This window comes from Onychostruthus taczanowskii, unplaced genomic scaffold (assembly GCF_017590055.1).
Source record: "Onychostruthus taczanowskii isolate IOZ18803 unplaced genomic scaffold, ASM1759005v1 scaffold65, whole genome shotgun sequence".
Lineage (NCBI taxonomy): Eukaryota > Metazoa > Chordata > Aves > Passeriformes > Passeridae > Onychostruthus > Onychostruthus taczanowskii.
The window spans coordinates 1,229,824-1,252,844 of NW_024504233.1; the positions used below are offsets into that span (position 1 = coordinate 1,229,824).

The window sequence follows — 23,021 nt, forward strand, 5'->3', positions numbered from 1 at the left end:
GCCGCGGCCGGCGGGGGTTGAGCTGGCAGCGGCTGCCGCTCCGGCCCGTCCCGTCCCGCCGTGCCGCCCTCGCCCCGGGCATGGGAGCGGAGCGGAGCAGGGTGGCCGGAGCGGAGCTGCCGTGGGGGCGGCCCCCGGGAAGCCCCTAGCCCATGGCCTTCATCATGATGAAGAAGAAGAAGTTCAAGTTCCGCGTGGAGCTGGAACTGGACGAGCTTTCCTCCGTGCCCTTCGTCAACGGCATCCTCTTCTGCAAGGTGCGGCTGCTGGACGGGGGCAGCTTCAGCGGGGAGTCCTCCCGGTAGGTGCCTCCGGTACTCGCCAGCCGGGGGCTGCCCGCCCCTCGCAGGGAGCCCCAGGCGGGCCGCGGCCGCCCCCGTCCGACGGGCTCCGCTCGATCCCGCGTCCCCCCGCGGGCAGGGGAAGCACGGCCGCCTCCGCAGCCCCTCCGCCCGCTCCTGGCTCCCGCGGCGAGCCCGGGGCTCAGCCGGTTGGCGCTGGCGGGCAGGCGGGCGGGGGCCCGGGGGAATGAGGGGTGGCTGCCCTGGGGCTCCTGGCCGTTGCGGCCGTGCTGCTCGCCGTTCCCCTCGCCGAAGGGGAAGCTCCTGTGGCACGGCGTGGCACCGGGCAGGCTTCTCGTCCCGCCTGCTTTGCCAGCATCAACGGTAGCACTTGGAACTCCTCGTCTGCGTGGCTGCTCGCTGCCTGGAGTCGTAACGTTGTAAAACAAATACTGAGGCTCCTAAACGCGGAGTTCCTCCATCACTCAGGAGGAATCCCTGAGTGATGAGGGCTGTCCCAGAGAAACGGGTCTCTTGTGCCATAAAGCTGGAGCTGCTGAGCGGACGGGTAGCAGGAGGGGAGAATTTCTTGTCCCCAAGCCTGTAGTCTGAGCTGTCCCCTGTGAGTCGTGCGACCTTATTGTTTAATTATTGAACACTGGCTTGTTGTGTTTCGTTCTGTGGCTATTTACATGGAGAGCTAAGTTCCATGGAATAGTCCTCAGTGTTTCCTCTAAGTGCTCAGGTCATGTATTACTGACTTTGTTCATGCTCAGTTCTGCAGTGCAAGTGCAAGGCAGATGTCCTTTTTTCCTCTTTCTTTTCCTTCACTTGTGCCTCAGCAATGGAGCAGCCATCTGTTGTGGCAGTGGCTCCCCGATCCACGGGTAGCAATGGGTAAATAGAGGGACAGTATATTTTTTTTTTTCAAGTACCTGGCAGAGGCAGAACCTTGTCAATAGGAAGGGTGTGTGCTGTGGCTTCAGGTCTGGGAAGGAGGAGATTCCCCTCCCATTACACGTGTTCTTGTTGTATCGGTTATTATTTTAATATTATTGCAAAAAGGATTTACTGGAAAATGTATCATAGAATTATGGGAGAAGATAGTAATAAATCCATGAATATTCAGTTATTTTCTCATTAAAATACTGTTGTTACAGAGCTTTCTAAATTATCTGCTTTTGATTCCGTAAATTAAATTAATCAAGGAGAAAGACTAGAAATTGAACTTTCGCCTACAACCTCCTTATTTAACCATTCCATAATACTAGCATGTATAATTGAAGACAAATTTTTCTTCTGTATGGTTGGAAGTTGTTCAACTCGTCTGTGCTCTGATCTCATTTCGTGTCTTTCCTCAACGTTTTTCTTGCGAGCGACTTCATAAGTAATAGATGATGATGATAACAATCGTGATTCAGGCACTAATGTGCCATTACTGTCCTACTCCAGCCCTTATTGCCTTGAAGTCATTTCCACAGGCTGACATACATCTTCTGGACAGGATGTCTATTTTCAAGGACTTGCTTTCAGCTGAGCAGATGGTTTTGACACGTTGTGGTGATCTTAGTCTTTTTTGCCTTGTCTATTTATGACGCTAAAATGCTTGAAAGCCTACATTCATATCTTTCTGAATGGTTCATTAGAGTAAAATGTGTGTGGCAGGATGCAGTGTGCGTAGAGCAACTGATGTAAAAAATGGTGTTGGAGCTGAAGCTTAGAAATTCTTCCATTTTCTTTTTCTGGGGCTATGGCTTAAAAACTAACAGCAATGGAACATATGCTGGTATGTCAAGGTCCCTGTGAGTGTAACTCATTCCTGCTGGACTGAGAAGTGTTTGAGTATGCTGGTAGGGAGGTAAAGAATTCTTCTGCAGTGATCCTTCAGTGCCAGTTTAGGGAGTGCCTTTGCTCTTGGCTTAAGAATTAACAGATGAATTTTCAGAGTGGTGATTCAGCAAAGGGCTAAATAAATAAGGAGGAAATTTTACACCGGAGTGGTAGTATTTCAAAACTTATCAGTTGCAAACTTTCTGATGGCCAGAATCTCCTAGTTGCATGCATTTGTTAGTTTTGCTGTGAGCTGGCAGTTAAATTTCTAGAGTAGTGGTCTTTTTAGCTTTATAAAAGATATTCAAAGAGTTCTTTTGTTTCAGAAAGTTATAGACAAACTCATTCCAAAAATTTTATAATGCAGGGGGAAACTGACTCTGTTTTCTCAATAGCTTTATTTTTGTTACTGGAGACTTGTCACAGTCCAGTTACTTTTCTGGCTCCCACAGATGTGTGCCTGAAGCATACAGAAATTCTGTGACCAGGTGAGTGCAGCGTGTATAGTGCAGTACACAGTGATCTGGCTGGTGTGTAAATAGAAACCACACCACTTTTTATTTCTGTGTTTGCATATACTTTTTTAGAACTCCTATTAGAAAACTTCTATTTGAAACATCCCTATGCACATCTGTGAATCCTTACTGTGGGAAAATTCTGGATTATAACACTAAATTACTGGACAAGAATATTGACTTTTAAAGTAATCTGGTAGTGCCAAATAATATTTTTATCCAAGGACATTGACCAAGCCAAGTGGCAGCAGTGTTTAAACTGGTAAAAGTGTTTGAGAGTTTCTGCAAGAGCAGGACCTTGGAATTCTGGCAAGAATTAATGTGTTATAAGTTTTGACTCTAAACCAGGGAAAACCTTGAAGGGTGTTTTGGAAAAGGGTAAGTTTGGTTGTTTCAGAAAACTCACAATCAGCCATACAGTGTAATTCCTGCCCTCCCCTTCTTGAAATTGCTTTCTAGCACGATTTCTGGATCTTTACCATTGTGTTTTAGAATAAAAGCTGGATTTTCAGCCAGTAGACTGTGGATGTATGCAAAGTTATGCTAACAAACCTCACTTTCATTTAGGAAACTTCCCTAGCTTAAGCCTGGTTTCCTGTGTGGCAAGACATCTTTCTACCTTTCCCCGGGCCAAAGACATTAGATCTCTCTTTGAAATTGCATAAGTTAATACATGACACTTGTGCAGATTCCAGGATATTGTGTATCTATATACTGCCTGGTCATGAAATAGTGTGCACATAATGGCAATGAACCATGAAAGGGCACAAAATTATTTCAGGGCAGAAATGGCACTTACTAATATTTTGAACAGAAAAAAATACTATTTTAAGGTACAGACTTGACTAAATTCTAACCATGTTTATTTGTGGCCATTCTAATGTAGATATAAACATATAGCAAGTATAGGTTTTGTGCAACTGCACTCATTTTAAAAGGCTGAATCAAAAATTAATAGGTCCCTAGAGCAGATAACTGAGGCTCATAGGCTGAGCTGTTGCTCAGTCAGCAGTAAATGAACAGATGGAACATGAGGAAATCCAAGAAATTTTGGGAATCAGGATCTGATTTCTTGAGGGTGTACTTTCAATGCTCTACTTTATCGACTGAGGCCACAGGAGCTGTAAGCCTGCTAGTTCCATTTTTAGCTTGGATTTCAGTTGCACGCCACTCAAGAAAAGGACCTGGTTGGTGTGTTCTTCTGACTGCAGCCTTCAGCTTGGTCATATTCCCCTTCCTTTCTGATCTGATTTCTGACAGTTTAGACTGCTGATGTTTCTATCTTCTTTCTTTTACACAACATTTTAAACTAAGAAGCTGATTATGATTGCTATATGTGAGAGACAGAGATCAAGGTGGCCAAGAGCTATAAGCTTTTCATCAAATAATTTTATTTTCCAATGGATTTCAGCAATGTGGGGTTTTTTTATGTACTCTTTTGAGTCCTGAGAGGAAGTCTTGGGAGATCATACATTAATATATTCCTATTCCTAATAAGTACAGCCTAGAGCATGTAACTGTTTTCTGTAGAAATTGGCTTCTTATCTGCCAGATAAATACTTCTTGCTTCTAGTGATGTATGGCTACCTCCTTCTCAACTGTCTAAAACTACATCTATTTTTTTGTGACACCACCTGCCTCATTGGATTCTTCAAGTTGCCTTTTTGCCATTCTTTTCCTGATTGCTGCTATTGCATTTGAAAGAGAGAAACTCTCCTGATAGTAACACAGCTTAACTAATTCTGTTTTTAAATCACAGTACTTGTTAGAAAAACATACCTGTCACATGGAATCACTGTCCCTATCACTCTAATCTTCCTGCATGATGTATGAATCCTACTGACAGTCTTCAGAGCTGGATAATGCTACTTCTAATAGCTTTTTCGGCTGTAACTGGATTTGCAGCTGGGGAACTTGAAACAAAGTAAGTTTCCAAGTACTGTGAGGAATATTGGCAGTGGGATTGAAGTCCTACCTTGCAGTTTTGTAGTTGCTTTTTTCAGAATCTCAAATGCCCACTTAATGTTTCCTCAGTTGTGAAGAGATAGTTGCTTAAGCAGCTTTCAGACACTGTCCTCTGTAGGGAGCAAAAGGTGAGAAGGAGACGTTCTCTACACAAAGTACAACTTTTCAACATGTATTTTCTTTGTACTTCTCCTTTCATTAATAGTTACAGTAAAATGTGTTTAGTGAACTGATTCAAAAAATATGGTTGTGAAAAAATAAAGAATTAATCAGAGGAATAAAGAAGATACTAGTTTTGAAGGGGTTTATCTTTGGGATACAGTAGAGGAAAAGAAAATATTTTTATAGTCTGCTCTTTGCATGGGGTGTAACTGGTTATTGCAGATATAAAAAGGGCTCAGTCTTGGGAGACTAATGTAATTGTAAAAATTGATAAGAAATGTATCAACAGCTAACTTGTCACAAAAATTATTTGAGATACATGATAGACATCTGTTAAAGAGAGAGAGAGACAGTGGGAAAAGCTTTCATACTTGAGGTGCCTGCCTTGTGCAGAACTGGCACTTGGATTTAAAAGAGCTGGTGTTGCTTTGTTGGCTTTTCTCCCCCTGACCTCAGCACAGTACATGAAGTACAGTATTTTTCTGCCACAAACTTGCCATTTGCAAGTACCATAACACCTGATTGCCTTCATATTTTAAGGACTATTTCTGTTCACGGAATAATTTCGGGTGAAGGATAATACCAGAGATCACACATTCCAGCCGCCTGCTGAAAGCAAGACTAATTTCAGTTGGATCAGGAAGCTCAGAGCTTTGTCCTGTCAGCTTCAGAAAATCTGCAATAATGGTGATGCCAGTCCTTGTAGACAACCTGCCCTGCTGTTCACTTTTACTGTGAACATTTTTTCCCTTACTTTACTGGCACTTACCTTGGTTTTGCCTCATTTCCTTTCCCTGTTCCCCACTAAGAAATGTCTGGCTCCATCTTCTAACTTAGTAGAGAGGGCTGTAGATGGCAATTAGATTTTCCTTCACCTCATCATCAGATTGTAAAAATCCCATGTTTCCAAATTCTCATGCATCAGAGAATTCATCCCTGACTCCAGACCCTCATCTCACACCCTTGGACTTCCCTCAGTTCATCAGTCTTCTGCCAAGAAGGCCCCAAAACCAAGCACACTGCTGCAGATACTCTTAAATGTTCAGTTCCTTCTGACTTGCTGACTACAGTCTTCTAATGCAGTTTACCCTTCACAGTGCTAGTTCCCTTCTAGGTCTCTGCATTTGCCTGTAACCAGCAGTTTTTCATCCACAGTCAATTTATACATATTTTATAAGAAGTTATTGACATGAAATGCTGCTAGTTAAAAATGCAACCTGTTTTATTATGAATAAAAACATGTGGAATAGAAAATGATTACTCTGTTCAAATTTTGCACGTACTAACAGCAAATTAACTGGGGAGCTGTGCACTGTAAACAAGTGGAGCTCTTCCTGCAGAGCCAGCTGTTTGCTTAGTCGTGAAATTTGTGAACCATTGAAGCTCTGTTTGTAAATGACTTGTTTTGTTCGGTTTTGTAGCAATGCTTAGGAAAAAATGTTTTTGTTGGAGAAAATGCATCATCTTATATGCCTCAGGCATGGGGAAAACAGAATATTAAAGGAAAAGTAAACTGAATTTGTTCCTGAATGGAGAAATACATTAAAGCTTTGCATAAGCTTATTGCTACAGCATATATTTTGGAGCTCGTGCTCTGAGCACTTCAAGTGATGCACTTTTCTATATGAAGCCTAAACTTAGCATTCTGGTTATTGGATAACAATCTAAAATGTAGCTTAGTACTGCTTCAGGACCTTGTTGCATGATTACCTGTAAATTTCCTTCAACTATGACACTGCATGAATTTTACATAGAAGTAGATTTTGGGTAGGAGGAGTGCAAGAAGTTATTCAACTCCTGTATTCCAAAGCCTTCTGTGTTAACGTATAGTATAAATGAGAACTCTATATCCAACAATACCTTCCTAATACTAAAAATAGCCTAGAAAAGGTTGAATCTTCCAGTGCCTGAACCCACTGATAGTGTGGCTACACTGTTAGATTGCAGGTTAATGCCTTAATTCCTGTCTGTAAGGTGACGCTGGCCTTTGTTAAGTGTTCCAGATTTCTGCAGAAGATGTTAGATATATTAAAAAAAATATGTATAGAGTAATATCTATATGAGTGGGATATTGCAATTTTAGAAGACTATTTTCTACACTAAAAGTAATTCCAGGCTGCTAAATACTATATTTTTATCAGAAGGACAGAGCTACCTGTATTAACTTTATTCAGAGGGAGATCGATCAAAGGAAGCTCTAGGTGATAGAAGTCCATTTGCACACCCACAAATGACTGCAGTCAGCAAAGGCAGGGGAGGGTGGAGTGCCTAAAATAATACTCAGCTCCAGCTAATCCCAGTCCTGTCAGAGGAACCATCAACCCATCAAAGCCCATCTACACAAGCCCAGGGACACACAGGCAGGTGGGGAACTGAAATTTATGGGTTTGGACAAGGGGACACCCTCTCTGGGCCCCTCCCAGGCCTGTCCCAGGAGACCCTTAGCCCCATTGTCCAGGCAGGAAACCCATCATGTTGAACTAAAACTAAAGCATGTTTTGGACTGAGGGAGTTGCTCCCTACGAGAAGCATCATGGGATACAAGGGAAGAGGCTTATCATGGGACAGTTTGGAGAACTAAAGGTGGAGGAAGGCATGAGTTTGAGGAGGAACAAGTGTGGGGAAAAATAGGGAGTTAAGGGGATAAAGGGCCACTTGGATGTAAATAGTTTGCTGTTTGGTACGTTTGTCTAATCTGTTTCTAATTAGTAATGTCTGCTGTATCTTCCTGTTGAAGAACATTGTGACTCTTTCCTGGGGAAGGGCTCTCTGTTCAGTGTGCATTGTGGGGCGGGGGATGTCCGAGTGCCAGCAACTGCAGTCGAGTGTCACAGGGCTGCCAGCAGCAGGAGAGGCCAGAGTGAGCACGCTTATGCCATGGGAGTGGGACTGTGGGTCACGGGCCCTCTGTGTCCATTGTGCCAGGGATTGTGGGCCAGAGCACTTGGCTGCCAGCACCTGCAGAGCCCGGATGGGTCACAGCAAATGCCAGCCACTGGGGCTGAGATCCCCGTGCCTGTGGTGCCTGCACCTGGAGCAAACGCACTCGGGGATGGGGCTGGACGGTGAGCAGGTGGATAGCTGGGAGCCATGCACAGGTCTCTATCTATGGATGTCTAGCAGACCTTTGTCCTGCTCAGCCCGGGCGGTGGCGAAGGCTGTCGGCACGGGCTGCCTGTGAGAGCCCCACGGGCTGGCTGTGTGCTGGGAGCGGGGATTCCCGGGAACACCTCCGCAGCCTCGCTGCTGCTGGGTCTGACAGTGCAGCTGCAGCAGCCTCACTTCCCCCAGGCCATCTTATCAACATGAGAGATCTTCTAAAACAAACAAGCAAAACTTAGGTGACTCTCTCATCAAATTACCGGCTTTGAAAGATAATAATAATATTCTCATTTACCTCATGTAGTGACAAAGCTGTTTTTTCACAGTATTTACAGCGAGTAGATAACTCATGTTTGCAAGATGCATTAGCAAACACCACTTTGTTTGACATAAAGAAGTGTACTGACCCAGCTGAATCCAAAAGTAGTTCTGGAAGTATTTTCATGTGAATGTAGTCTGATATAAAGACTGAATGGCATCTTAAATTATCCCAATTTATTGTTTCTTTGGTGACCAATAAATCTAAAATAATTGCACTACAAACACAAGCCGTTTAACATAATCATCCCCATATGGCTAAAGATACTAATAGGCTGTTTAGAATAACTTAGATAAGAACTTGAGTACATTTTCTGATTAATGGAACACAGCTTTTGGTAGATGTCCACAAGGAATTTTGGCTTCTTTATTTCAGAGCCTCTCATGCTAATGCTTTTCCATTTAGAAGAAGGGATTTTCCCCATGACACTGAAGGTCCTTAAAAGTGATTTATTTTTGAATTTGTAGCTATTTGCTGGAATAAGCCATTATTCATAGATTTTATCCACATGGAAATAAACAAACAATCTGATGAACATAAACACCTTAAAAAAAGTCCATCACTTCTTAATGCTTTAGGATGAGGTGGTGACTGGATTAGGATTTATTGTCTATTATTTGAGTTTATTTTTTTCTCTGTTGTGTCAGAAGAAAAATCCAATACTTTCATTCAACATTTTAAGGGGCAATTGTGTACAGTATACAAAATATCTGCAAATTAAGGACTTGATTACAGCTTAAATCTTGCATTTGAAATTGAGTCAATGTGCAATTGTCCCTCTAAAGAAAAATAGTGATGGTAGCACACTATAGTTTGGAGTAATTTTATCCTACAGTATCTGTTTATTGAATTTATTCTTGGTTACATACTACTGACAGCATTTATTCAATTACACCAAAGCACTACAGCCTAGTATGTATTCCAGTGCATCTTAGTAACTAAGATACATTTTGATTAAGAAAACAACTGGTTTTGCTGTGCATGTGGTAAAGTGACGGGGAGCTCGTAGGAAACTGACTCAGAACGGAAAGCTCTCCCCAGCGTGCTGCAGCACAGCAATAGCTGCCAGAAGTTATCTGGGTTCATTTCCATAGCAGCCAATCAATACAGCTGTTTATTTTCTAAAGGCCTGGCACTTAACTAACAATCTTATAAACTTAGATGTTACTGTTAACAGTTAAATGTTCTGATTATTTGACCTTTTTTCAGTACAATGAGAATAGCTAGATGGTTCTCCTCTTTACAAAAAAATTTCCTGAATTAAAATACATCAATTTTTTCTTTTACATAGTGGAATTAGATGAACTGTTTAGTGGGAATAGGGGCAGTAGGTTGGGTTTTGGGTTTTTTTTGTTTGTTTAGGTTTTTTGGTTGGGTTTTTTTTTGTGTGTGTGCAAATTTTTCAAATATCTTGTGATTTATATGCCAGTGAAAGAAACTAATGATACTTTTTTTCTGACATCCTTATGAGAAAGAAGCAGGATTCTTGGTTTTGATTTTATTTTTAGAAAAATTAGACCATCAGTATCCACAACTGGAGCCTTTTTACTGCCACTTCTACTTCTTGTTTGCAAATCCTGGCCTGTGATATGAGTGGACTGAGTCTATCAAAAGCAGAGTGGTTTTGTGCTCTCTTCCTTACTTGAACCATTACAGCCATATAGCAGTATTGGTATGTTGAAATAAATTCAAAATCCTTGAAGGTTTTAAGGATACTTACATTTCCCAAGCAGATGTTACTTACATTTCTCTTGCATTTACAAGCAAAAGTGCGTTTAATGTTCACTGCATTATCTTTTGCTACAATGTGAGTGACGTCTGGAACACTGTAACTGTAGAATGTGCAGCTGCTTTGACTTTGCTGTAGAGACAGAAGGCTGTTCTGAGAAGCAAAAACAACTTGAACCATTATACTGAGTAGTACAAAGACTTTGACACATCGCTTCAACTTTTATCAGTTTACAAAAACACTTTTTCAGTGGAAAAAAGTATCATTATTACTAACTGGAAAAGTTACAGAAGCAAAAGCACTCCAAAGAACTTAGTGAAATGATGAATAGCAGCAGAAGTGATGCTGTTATTGCTAGAGCCAGTGGTGTCCTGGGTGACAAGGAAAGGGTGGGAAGGATGATGATGACTCTGTCCTACTTCTGCAACAAACAGATGTAATGAGAAAGGATTTTCTGACCTTTATGGATCACAAGTGAATTTAGTGGCACTGTTTATATGTGTCAGAAATGTTAGCAGTTATTATCCCTTTTAAGGGTGAATTTTACATGATGTCTTCTTGTCTGAGCCAGTTTCAATAGAGATGCAACTATCTGTAATTTGCCTTTTTTGAATTCTGGTTCTTTTGTGCATTCAAATAACTCACACGACAGCAGGATAGGATTCTTTTTTTCCCCACAATACAGGAAAGTTTGCAATGTAAAACATCCCAGATAAAGAGTAGATCATGGTGTTTACAGAGCATGTTCCTTCCAGGTCACATGCTTGAATGTGACTCACTGTTGTGTCATCAGAATCTATTAGTCTGTTGTGGTCATTACACTGACTCATTTTAGGCTGGCTGATTTATTCCCACCTTAGGAAGTCACAGTGCCTGTGAGCCCTGGAGCTGGCAGTCTCACCAGCACAGCAAAGGGAGCATTTGTGAGCGCCCTGCAATTTTTCATTTTACTATACACATGATAAACTCTGGCTCCAGCGTCTGCAGAATCATAGGATTCTATCTGCTAAAGACTTCAAACTGCTTCTTCAATAATAAGCTGCTGTTAGAAGTTGGTATAAAACATAGGAATTTATGCATTAGGAAAATGGAAGAGGAAAAATGAGAACTATGTCCATATGTGAAGACGGTAGTTCAGTGGTTAGACTGATAGAAGAAATCATCAGGGTTTTTTTTCTTTTAAGATACAGGGGTTTTCTAGTTGTCCTCTCTGAGTCTTTTCATTTTGGAGTCTGTTTCTTGGTCAGAATTACCCAAACAGAATGTATTCTCTCTGAGCCTTATAAAATGACATCCATAACTGAAAGCATCCTTCATCCTGCCTTTTTCTCACTGCATCATACTGTCAGATTGTTATTCTCCTGTGAGAAACAGATCCCTTCAGATGTGTCAGCTTATTTTGCTCTCAAATGGCAAGCTCACAGTATGTAGGTGCAATTCTCATTTGCCCCAAGTGCATTACTTTGTGTCTGGTTATTGCACATCATTTCCTTTCTACTTTTCCAGGCCTCAAATTTATGTAGTTTTGCTTGTATGATGCTCCTTTTCTCTGAACTGAAACACTACTTGTCAAAGATACTGCCTTCAGCACATTGCAAAGCTCAGCAGCTTGGGAGACAGTGCCTGGGAGCTGATGTTCAGGAAGACTTCACTCTCCTGAGGCAAACTGCAGAAATTAGACTCATTCATTTGAAAAAACACATGGCTTTGAACTCTTCTGGAGGTCTAATACTGTGTTCAAGGCTTGAAACAGTTATTAGTCCTGCACACTGTTAAGAGCAGAACGGGGGATTATTGTTATTATTCACAACTTGCACCAGAATTTGCATGAAGTGGCCACTCTGCAAAGAGTGTAACCACTGTTTGTTCTTGAGCTGTCTTATTGAGTGTATGTGCAACTAACACTGAGCATATGCTCTCTACTTGCAGGGAAGTAGTACAGGCAAACTGTGTCCGCTGGAAGAAAAAGTTCTTCTTTATGTGCAAGATCAGTGCCAGTGCCACAACAGGGATTCTGGATACTTGCACTTGCAGGGTGTCTGTACGGAAGGTAAGCAGCTTTCTTCCCCCCTCTCTTCTTTCCTTGCTCATTCTTCGTTTTGTTTTAATTTTTGAATGTCTGATAAACTTCATAAAGCAAATTTTAGCTGAAATCACATCAGCTGTTCCTTTACTCAGAATTTTTGCAGTAATCTTATTACTTACTTTACTTTGACTAATTTATGGGGGGTTTATGTTTTTATTGAAGAAAACCCTTTTTCCAGCAGGGCAGCAAAGGAATTTCTCTTCAGTGTTTATAAAATTAGCTCTTGATTGGTACTTCCAGCAAGCAGCAGTAAGCTAGAAGCCTTGAACTGTGCTAAGTACCAGAATTTTGCATGCAGTACATCCTACCTTTGGGGCCAGACCTTGTGAGCCCAGTGCCAGCTGGCATCAGGCATTTGCCGTTCCTCTCTCCAGGACAACAGTGTCTTGCTGGCCTGCTCCAAAGGCATTATGAGTATTAAGGTCTAAATGACAACAGCATAGTCTAACAAATGTGTGGGGAGATATTTTAAAATAAAGATTAATATCTGCTTTTCTAAAAAAAAAAACAAAGAAAAATCCTGTGTCAGTATATTTAATGGCTTAATGGTGTATCTTTTTTCCTTTTTTTTTTTTTTCTAGGAATTAAAAGGAGGAAAGGCATATGCAAAGGTAAATTGAGATGTAGCTAATTTTGCCTACAGATAAGCTTTTCTTTCTTGCCATTTTATGCCCTTTTACATAATTCCAGAATAGTACTTAATACCCATGACTTCATAATGTACATTATAGTAACACAGTGCTGCTGGAACTTTCAATCAGTGTGTTTAGTAAGTATGTAAAAATGTTATACCACCAAAACTTTTTTTTTTCTTTCAGGTTGGTATGCGGAAAGGGTTAGTAAAAGTAAACATTTACATTAAATGATAAAGAAAACTCTCTTCATTCTTTTTCTCTCTTAGCATTTTAAAATTTTTAACTGAAAATAGAACTATGCTGACTTCTACACTCTGGGTTGTTTTCTGCTTTTTGCCTCAGTCCATTCCCTTAAACAGGCATTCTCTCACATGTATTTGAAAGAAACTGCTATTGAGTACTCAATGTGTAATTAGCAAGTACCTTCATTTAGCCAAATGCTTACTACTAACTTTCATTTTCTCTTAACAGCTGGGATTTGCAGACCTAAATCTAGCAGAATTTGCTGGATCGGGAAATACCACTCGTCGCTGTTTACTGGAAGGTTATGATACCAAAAATACAAGACAAGACAACTCCATTCTCAAAGTAATTTCTTTCCTTTATCATACTTAAAGCTTAATAAAGCTATTATTAAGCACTTAATGAAATTTAAAACTTACTTGCTGAACCTCTTTTTGGAAGGAAAGCTATTTGAAGTAAAGCCTAAAGTGTTGTTTAGAGCCAGTAATTAAAATCCACACAGTCAAAAATATAATTTGCCCTATCTTGAAATGGAGCTGGATAGTTGTAAAAGAAAAGCTTTTAAAACGTATTCCTAGTCTAAGAGCTGAAAAATGAACAAGTTAATGTATGGTATCTTCAAGACTGGGCAACCTTCTGTGCATCTTTCTGAGAGTGAATCTATTAATTGGCTTATATATGTAGAAGTCACCTTCAGTACTTGGGATGGCTCGTGGGATTTTCCTGTTTTCTATTTGACAGTAATCACTGTAACAGCTGGGGAGAATTCTTGCAAGACACCCACTGTGACATCCTCTTCCCTTAGTCCAGGGAGCTAAAAAAACCTGAAGAAGCCCCATAAACCTAAAAATAATTACGTTGAGATTGTTCAAAGTAATTTTAATTTTTTTTTCCTACTGGGACACCAGGATAAATTTTCCACATTATTCATTATATGGTCTGTGCATGGACTTTCTGATCTGACAGTCCCAGACTGTCCAGAACACTTGTAATGGATGGCTTTGGCCTGCCTAACAAGCCTTCAATGCACTGTGTCCTATGGCTTATTTAACCTGTGTGCTTTTGCTGTCTCTCATGTTAGCACAACCTGTACTGAGAGCCAGCAGTTTGCTGAACACCCTCAGCAAAGAACATACTTCAGCACCCACTGGTCTAAACAATGTTCTGTTTGATCATTCAGGTTTTAGGTTTCTTGGATCTGTTCTTCCCTTGAAGCCATCTTAATTATTAATAATTCTAAGATTCTCCTTGAGATATGTGTCTTTTTCAGAATCTTGTATGTGTAAATGTTACTTTAAATTGTATTTCGTGTTGTTTCTATGCCTAAGAAAAATGATGTCATTTTTTGCCTGTGTGTTTATTTGCATGTGTGATTATGACATTTTATTTTCATTAAATATAACATTTGTGGCAAATACAACTTATTTACATGACCACGTATGTGTCACAAACAATTTTTTTTTCTTATGATGGCTTTTGTTTTCTTAATGTGTAGGTTTTGATCAACATGCAGCTGATGTCTGGAGACCCGTGCTTTAAAACGTAAGTTTGTAAAACACCCCACTCTGTGGGGTGGTGCTTTGATTGTACATCCCATGTTGAGAATTACGCTTCTAATTTGTGCTTTTACATCTCTCCCATCTGGCAACAGTATTTAAAAAAAAAAAAAAAAAAACCACAAAAAATTGAATGGTAGCTGAATAATGACTAACATGGTGAAATTGCCAGTAGAAGAGTTATAGTTCTTGCTGTTAGGTACTTGGTATCAAGACAGAACATTCACATGGACATCTGTACTGTAAAAAAAAACACTTCAGGGAAACTATTCCTGCAGCAACCTTATATAAATGTACTTGGTACAGAGGGAATGTACTGCTATACCTTTTATTCACAAGTCTCTGATGACTTTGAAATATTTGTTTGCAAAAAAAACCCAATAAACAACAGAAGCGTGAATTGACTTTTTACAAGAGAAAGCACTTTCAGATATTTACTTAGCAAAGACATTATGCAGCTTGGTAAAAGATGCAGTAGGTAACATCTGAGGGGCAGGTAGCTAGGAAAATTCATGCTATACATTGAGGATCCTTTGGCCTCATTGTTCCTTAATCTGTAGTTAAGGAAGTGTAACAGTTGTGCTGTGGTTTTGTACCAGTCTGGCTTATGTGATTTTCCACAGCACTCTTCAATGTCCCCTTGCACCACTAAATATCCTTTCTTTTCTCTTCTACTAACCTTTAATGAGAAGAATAGAACACTGAACAACTGCAGAATCTCATCTTGTGCTTACTGAATAAATAGCAAGAGGGTATTATCTGAATTTTCTGATTGGGCAAAACTTTTCTGTATCCCAAGTTACTTAGCACCCCTTTACTTCAGAACAACTTTAGTAGATTTCCTTTAGAGTCAGACCTACTAACAAATACATCACTGGAACTGATAAACAATTCCTCAAAGGCAACTAATCATTAGTCTTGGGTACTAACAAAGCAGTGTATTTGTTTTTTACTGCCTAGTACTGAAGGAGTTGAAATGAGCATGAAATAACTATCTGGCTTCGTAGGAAAAAAATCTCTTACTCAAATTGTTCAGACTTAGCATTTTCTTCCAAACTGGTGATATAACCATTTCCTGGAACACAAACTTTCAACACAAACAGAACAAACAATTTATATAATCCAGATGTTCTTTGTAGAATGAAAAATAAACCTTAAAAGAGTTTCACAATCTGGCATTGACTACATATTTTATGAAGAAGCCTGGAAGGCTTGGTGTTTGATCTGGGATGACATCCCTGAAACCATTCAGTTCTTGCTTTCAAAAGTATGTTACACAGTTAAGTCACACAGGCATTGTATTTCTGTAAGTGCTTTTTTCTTTCTCTCTTTACTTTCAAACATAACCTAAGAGGGGCTGTGTTACTCTGCGTGAAGACAATGACTAATTTATTGACTATGTCAAATCTAAAAATGTCAACAAATACCCATTTGTATGCAGACCAACAGTCTGTTCCCAATGTAGAAAATACCAAAGCATTAAAAAATCCTTAGGTAACATCTTGAAATGTATTTTGGTTGTATTTGCTTGCAAGAGATTGCTTGTACTTTGTCACTTTCTAATTAGTTTCTTCTGCACTAGCAAAACACAAACTGAGAGGTTTATTGATTTAAATGAGACCTCTCTTTGGGTCTTGGTATTAACTCAAACAAGCATTTGAGCTTTATTAGAAGCTTTTAATATTGAAGTAAAATTTAAACCATGTCATACATGATGCTTTTTGATTCTGTAGAAGGTAAAATTTAGAGTGCAATACATGGAGATGGTGCCATAGGTCCTTTTTTTAGGAGTTGGGAGGGTTATCAGCCCAGATATATATATATATATATATGTATAATTTCCTGCTCTATGACAGGGATGAAACAAAGCCAGGATTGTGTCCCAGCACAGAAGCCAACTTGGCCAACTGTTGTACACATTGGGGTTTTTTTATACTTACCACCTTCTCATGTATTACTTCAAGTACTGAATTACATATAGTTTTAGCATGTAAACTGTCCTGTGATGCATACACTTAAAAAAAATAAGAAACAACTTCAAATTAAAGACAAATCACCACTCATCAGAAAAGGAAAAGCCTTTGCCAGGATCCCCAGAAGCCTGAGGACTGACCAGATTGATTCTGTAAAATGTCCTTAAGCTCAACAGCAAAAAATTCCTTTTTTTTTTTTTTTTTTTTAATTTTCCTTAATGGGGAACTAGGCAGCATGTTTCCAGAAAAAAACTGTAGGTCTGTTAACTTGATGCACAGTATGAATGATGCCAACACATTTGAAAGGAAAACTATGTGCTGATCATTTTAGAGGGATTACAGAAGTACAGCAAATCTTAACCACCTTTTTTCTTACAGGCCTCCTTCCACAGCAACATCTATAGCAGTTGCTGGAGAATCAGAGTCTTTGCATGAAGATAGGAAAGGTGGAGAAAACTTAAAAGTAGCACATCTGGGTATAGCAGGTACAGAATAATGCTCTTCATTTTTCAATGCTTTTATAACTGGTCTCATAGTTTCAAGATGTTCAAAATACTTCAAATCTGAAAGGGATGCTGACAGTTGGTCTGCAAAGGAACCTTCTTACATGGTTTGTGAGTTTCTGCTTCAAATACAGCTGAAGTTTTTAAGCAGATTAGCTTTTCAGACAGAAAACATCCGTCCCAACGTTCTACTATGATACTGGAGAAAGAATGGTCATCTCCTTAATATTGACACTAGACAAATCTACAACTACATTTCATACAAATCTATCTAACCCAATGGTACTCACTGTTTTGCTCAGATACATATTAAGACTTTTATTTTTTAAAGAATGTATATTCATTAACATGCATGGTATTTTTGCAGCACTTGAGTCTCCAAAAGGTTTGTAGAAAATCAGTGTCAAATCTCTAATCCCTCTGGGAAATGTGACTTTTGAATCTAATCAAAATTACTGGCAAAGTAGCAATAAAGTTGGCTTTAGGAACACTGTGTGACTTGCCCATGTTGCAGATGTGTCATCAAAGAGTGCCTCAGTCCCAGATGAACTTGGTGCATGTGGACATTCCAGAACATCAAGCTATGCAAGTCAGCAATCAAAACTGTCAGGTAGCTGTTCACAATTTTGTTATGAGTTGTTGTGTTTTCTTTCACAGGCTTAGACAGTGGAAAATAAGTTTATGTTTTAAAAAGGGTTTGCATTGAAAGCTTTTTCCTAGAAGTTTCAGGTGTGGCAATGGTAACATTTTTTCCCTCTTAAAATTTACTGCATTCGCTGGATTATCTCTTCAGATACAAGACAGCTTTTTGCCTTTGTTCCCTCCAATTACCATGAATGAGATTTTTACCTCTTCCATGAGTAAAAAAATGGAGACTTAGCTCTAAAAGCTGAAGGGGGATGATACTTGTCATTCTAACTGTTCAGATATAAACAGGAATTACTTAGAACAAAAAGAAAATGCCAAGTGCTAGAATACAAAATCTGAAGTCAGTTTCTGGTTGATGTATGCACATACATTCACAGGGCTTTTGAAAGTCCTTTTATACGAAGACAAAACACAAATTCTGCTTTCAGGATGGATCTGGCCTTTCAAGAACATACCTAACCCATCTCTCCTGCATTTTCCCAACAGGATATAGCACATGTCACTCTAGATCATCCAGTCTGTCTGAACTCTGCCACAAGAGAAACACCTCAGTGGGGAGCACCTCAGTGGGGAGTACCTCAGTGGGAAGTACCTCAACAGGAACTGGAAGTATTCTAGAGCCATGTGAAGAGACTGAGCCAAAAGTAACTGAAGCTGATATTGATACATCTACTGAAGATGCACCACCAGAAAAACAATGCAGGTACACTTAATCTGAAAGCCTTATCTAGCACAAGGAAATTACTTTATCATGTCTAAGAGCCTAAATATATTTATTTTTGCAGACATCCTGTAAAGCAAGACTCTGTGGAGTCACAGTTGAAGAGGGTTGATGCTACCAGAGTTGATGCTGATGATATAGTTGAAAAAATACTCCAGAGTCAAGACTTCAGTTTAGACTCAAGTGCAGAAGGTATGGTGACAAATAAGGAAGCTTAGGGAAAATTTATGTACATTACAGGCCTTAGGGAAAACTCACTCTCTTCACAGTCCCTGCTGTTTGTATTCATAAGGACTGTGCTGCATTTTCTACTTTATCTTACCCACCAGAAACTGAAAACACTTTTACATGACTCAGGAAGCTTTCCCAGATGATTACTTTAAGCCTAAAAGAGCAGTTGCAAATCTATGACAAAGGTACTTCCTTCAAGCTACACCATGTAGGAGTTGGTTCTTCATTACCTAAAGTATTTGCATCTGAAAGTGTCAGCTGCAAAATGGGTAGATGTAAAATTACATAGATTTAGCTAGGACAACATTAAAGAAAGCTAACATATTTTAATCATTTGCCTTTTAGAAGAAGGTTTAAGATTATTTGTGGGCCCTGGTGGAAGCACTTCTTTTGGAAGCCACCATCTACCTAACAGGTATGTAGCCTGAACAACGAATCCATAGGCAATACTAAATGAAAGTATTCATCTTCTGCATCTTCTACAGCAATTATTCTGCATCTATATTCTTGACCTTTGTATCTTTCTATTCTGTATCATTTAAAAGCACCAAAGAGCCAGATTGTCAGTTTTTAAAATAGGACACATAGTTCCAAAACAGAACTGACGTGTCAGCCATAAGAATTATAACTTTCAGAGTTTCTGAGGAGTCTCAGTTCTGAGGCTTTCAGATCTGAGCAACGTGTCAGTATGGACACAGGAAACAGTTTCAAATGGGAGCTCTACAGCCTTATTACGTTACTCTGGAGCAGGAAGAAAATTGTAAGTGTTTTACACATCTGCCTTTACAGTATCAAACTGTTATGTCTTCCTCACAACAAGCCTCATTTTTTTCAGTTTAGTTTTGCTCACAAATCCCGTTTCCTGTTATATTACTTGTTTCAATCTTGTTCATCTTTCAACTACTTGCAGCCCTAAACTCTTTTGATAATCTACTTCAGGTTATCTTATCATTTAGAACCAGAGACCTTTTTTTCTTCTCTAAACCTTCTTCAAACCTGATATATGACTTGACCTGAATGTTTTAATCTTCAGATGAAAAACCATGAAAACCAGGCAAGAATACGTTCTAATACTGTGTTTCTGCAGTCCAGTGTAACTCAACGTTTATAGCTGAAGAAATCAGAATAGCCTCAGTATTTCAGCAGTTACTATGGACTTAGGTATAAAGGCAGTTGATAATATATTGAAAGTCATAAAATAACTGGATTTTATACTTGCATGTAATACTAATGGTTAAATTAATTGTCTCATCTGCAAACTGGGCACATCAATACCTGTCTAGGATCACATCAAGGGGTACAGAACACACTCCTGCAGCACACAGAGATCTGTCCTAATGCAGCTGCCAGAACAGTCCAGGCACTGTACTAAGGCAGAGCTTGCCTTATTAATTTTTTACATAGTACTGCAATTTTCTGTGGAAAACCACCCACTGTGGGCTGTCATGTGGGAGGTGAGAGAGTTTTGTTTACAATTCAGAGTGAACAAAAGACTGAAGATGTTTTTCCTGTATCCTAATGTAAGATGACAATCAGTTTCTGGGTTTTTCAGACACACTGACCTGTTTATGTATAAATGCATATCAAGAGTATTAGCTGCATATGATACAAATGTGGGGATGGGTACCCTAAATGTGATGTTTAAGAAATTCTAGTGAAGTCCAACAGTAACTTCTTGTTCAGTAGCATCACTCTTTGTTCATTTTGAATGTAGTACAACAAAATCTCTTTAGTGCATTAAAGAGTAGGTGACTCCATGGTAATAATGACAAATGTTTTCTACCCTTCACATTTAGCTGGTTTGGTATTCACTGTTTGGTTGGTTTTGTTGGGGCTTTTTTGGGAAGGCTGTTGGTTGGGTTGTTTAAACAATACACTTGCTAATATGTGATACTTGCTATTTAGCTTCCATTTAAATGAACATTGAACTAACTTTTTTCAAACTTTCAGAGTAGGATCTGGAGCATACGAGCAGGTGGTGATAAAACGCTAAACTGGAATGTCAAATGAGGAAAACTTGGAGCTCTGGTGTTGATACTTCTGGTATTGTTTGCTCTGCTGCAAGAGCTGAGAATGACAAAATTAACTCAATGTGATCTTTTTCTGAGAAGGAGTGGAATGCCTCTTGCTCATAGAGCATCATCTTCTGTGGTATGAAGGCAATGTTTAGCTATATGTGTACCTTGTGAGAGCATTTGGACTGTTTTTGTAAGATCTGTCTGATGTTGGTGGAATTACTTAATTTCTGTGAAACATCTGTGGAAGCATGTCCCATTTCAATATTTTATATAAGAGATGACTTGCAGTGATGGACTTTGTTCGTAACGTTGTTTTTAAAGAAACTTCTGAAAGTTGGTCTTAAAAGAACCTGAAAAGAATAATTACTGAATTTGATCCTACATGCCATTTTAGTTTTACAGAAGCTAATTACTCCTATCAAGTCAGTTTTTATCAGGTCAAAGTTATGGCCTCCAAAAAACAGGCCAACTATGTTTTAACATAACCAAAATCTTCTCTTAAGAGTACTGAGCACAACTTCAACAGAAGAGGTTTAAAACAAACCCCCAAAACTAAATAGATCTAACCAGCCACTAATAGTTGTGTTAACTGTAAATTAAGGCTTCAGGTTTAAATGCGTCAAATGCGACTTCTTTTCATTCAAGTGATGAAAAAGGTGGGATTCCACACCAAAACACTAAGGCACAATAGCTTTTCATTAAGAAAGCTGCCTTGATTGTTAAATCTGGAGTTCAGCAGCTGCTCCCACAGAAACTCACTTCCATAATGCATGAGCATTGAGATTCAATGGGATGGTACTGTTTACAAACCTAGTCAGTAGTTTACTACCACTTAATTTTTTAAATTGTAGTTTAATCCTTCACAGTCAGTGCTTTGCTTGTGTTTTGAATGTGCCTTGCAGGACTGGGGGTGTACAGGGAGACTAAACCATTTACTAAGGAATTTAAGCTTTAAAACTAGGTAAACATCTATATGTACTATTATTAATGTAACTTGTAAAGAGAAGCACTTTATTGTAGACATACTCTGCACACTGAAAAAGTCTTAGTGTGCAACAGCTTTGTTGAACACTTCTTTTGCTATCTGTCCACTGTTACATTAGGTCAATGTACTGTATTTAAATTTGCACAAGTAGTGATTTGCCTGACAGGCAAGAAAGAGCTTTTTAAATTTTCATTGAGAATATGAAAAAATCCATTTTTAGAGGGATGTGTCAGGTAACAAATAGGTGTAATTAATTGTAAGCTGCAAATGACTTAATTTTTTTTAATTTAGTGGTAGTGTTTATCAGTTAAGGTATGGAATACGTAAAAATAGTGTTGTCACTTTTGAAAGCACAGAATGCTTCAAATTTTCCTCAGAGCAATGTTTGACACCTTTTAATTGATGTAAAAGTAGGCCATATTTAATAGGTTAAATTAGCAAAAGCAGACTTTGTTTTCCATAAATACATACAGAATTATTACATTTTTATTTGTATTTTTAATGAAATTTCAGCCTTCAAAGCCAGAATGCTGTTATTGAAAATGATGAATATGAGCTATTTCTCAGTTTTGGTACTTGCATACTTGTATTTCTACTGTTAATTATAATCTCTTTAGAGTATCTAATTAGGTAAAAGAATTAATACAAAGATTCTATTTTAGCTGCTCTTAATAGAAGAGTGGTATTATCAGTTTCTGTTTTCCACTGGAATTTTAAACAGAAACTACTCAACAGCTGGTATACAACTCTCTCTCAGAATATTATAGTCTCCTTTTCTATTATATAACTAATTCATACCAAAAAATCCCCTTGCAAGCAAAAGATGCCAGAAATTTGAATACATTCTTTGCTTTCAGTGGTCTTTGACACTGCTATACTTGTTGACAAATCCATTAAAACTAACAGGAGTTAAATGGTAGTTTACTTACATTTACTAGGAAAACTACATGTCGTTTGAGGAAAACAGACTTTTAAAAAACACTGTACAGCTGCTTATGTAATTCTCAAGGGAATTTCCATATAAGTTGATAAGTTGACACAGTTGATGGTCATAGATTAGATAATTTGTTTACTAGAAACAGTATCTTCTTGCCTGAGCAGATATTTTAAATAATAGGGAAATTGACATAGAAATCCAGCTTTTCATAAAACTGTATCTTAGTCATGTATTCTTCTCACTTGACGTACAACTCTTCATGAAGTGATAATCTAATTGTGCATCATGTAAGTGGAACATAACCTTCACATTTAGGTGCTGTATTTTCTTTTTTGTAAAATATGTTATATGAATACTGGAGACTTCCATGTTGTTAACTGTTTGGGACGTACTGGTGGATTATGTGTTTTTTTAACTGTATTTGAATACAAATCTCTCAGACATGGAATAAACTCATGTTTTCAGCTTGGAATCCATTCCTAAACAATTGTCTCTTTTTTTTAATGCAAAAAGTTACAAACTTAACTGGAAGTTTGAGTCTATTTGAGTTTCTCTTCCAGTTAATGACTTCTTTTTAAAATG

The 23,021-nt window shown here is 38.8% G+C and overlaps 1 protein-coding gene across 3 annotated transcripts; it reads left to right on the forward strand.

The window, feature by feature from the left end:
* Nucleotides 1–14: 14 nt before the first annotated feature.
* On the forward strand, nucleotides 15–22,903 carry FAM102B (family with sequence similarity 102 member B). 3 transcript variants are annotated; one of them, XM_041420695.1, is made up of 11 exons: nucleotides 15–301; nucleotides 11,833–11,953; nucleotides 12,571–12,600; nucleotides 13,096–13,212; nucleotides 14,363–14,409; nucleotides 16,775–16,881; nucleotides 17,414–17,509; nucleotides 18,034–18,250; nucleotides 18,333–18,460; nucleotides 18,845–18,914; nucleotides 20,450–22,903. In XM_041420695.1, the coding sequence occupies exons 1-11, from the start codon at nucleotides 153–155 to the stop codon at nucleotides 20,490–20,492; spliced, it is 1,125 nt and encodes a 374-aa protein (XP_041276629.1). In that variant the 5' UTR covers nucleotides 15–152; the 3' UTR covers nucleotides 20,493–22,903. The 3 variants fall into 3 exon arrangements, with proteins under 3 accessions (XP_041276629.1, XP_041276630.1, XP_041276631.1); XM_041420697.1 differs by having other exon boundaries at nucleotides 121–257; XM_041420696.1 differs by lacking the exon at nucleotides 17,414–17,509.
* The last annotated feature ends 118 nt before the right edge of the window (nucleotides 22,904–23,021 follow it).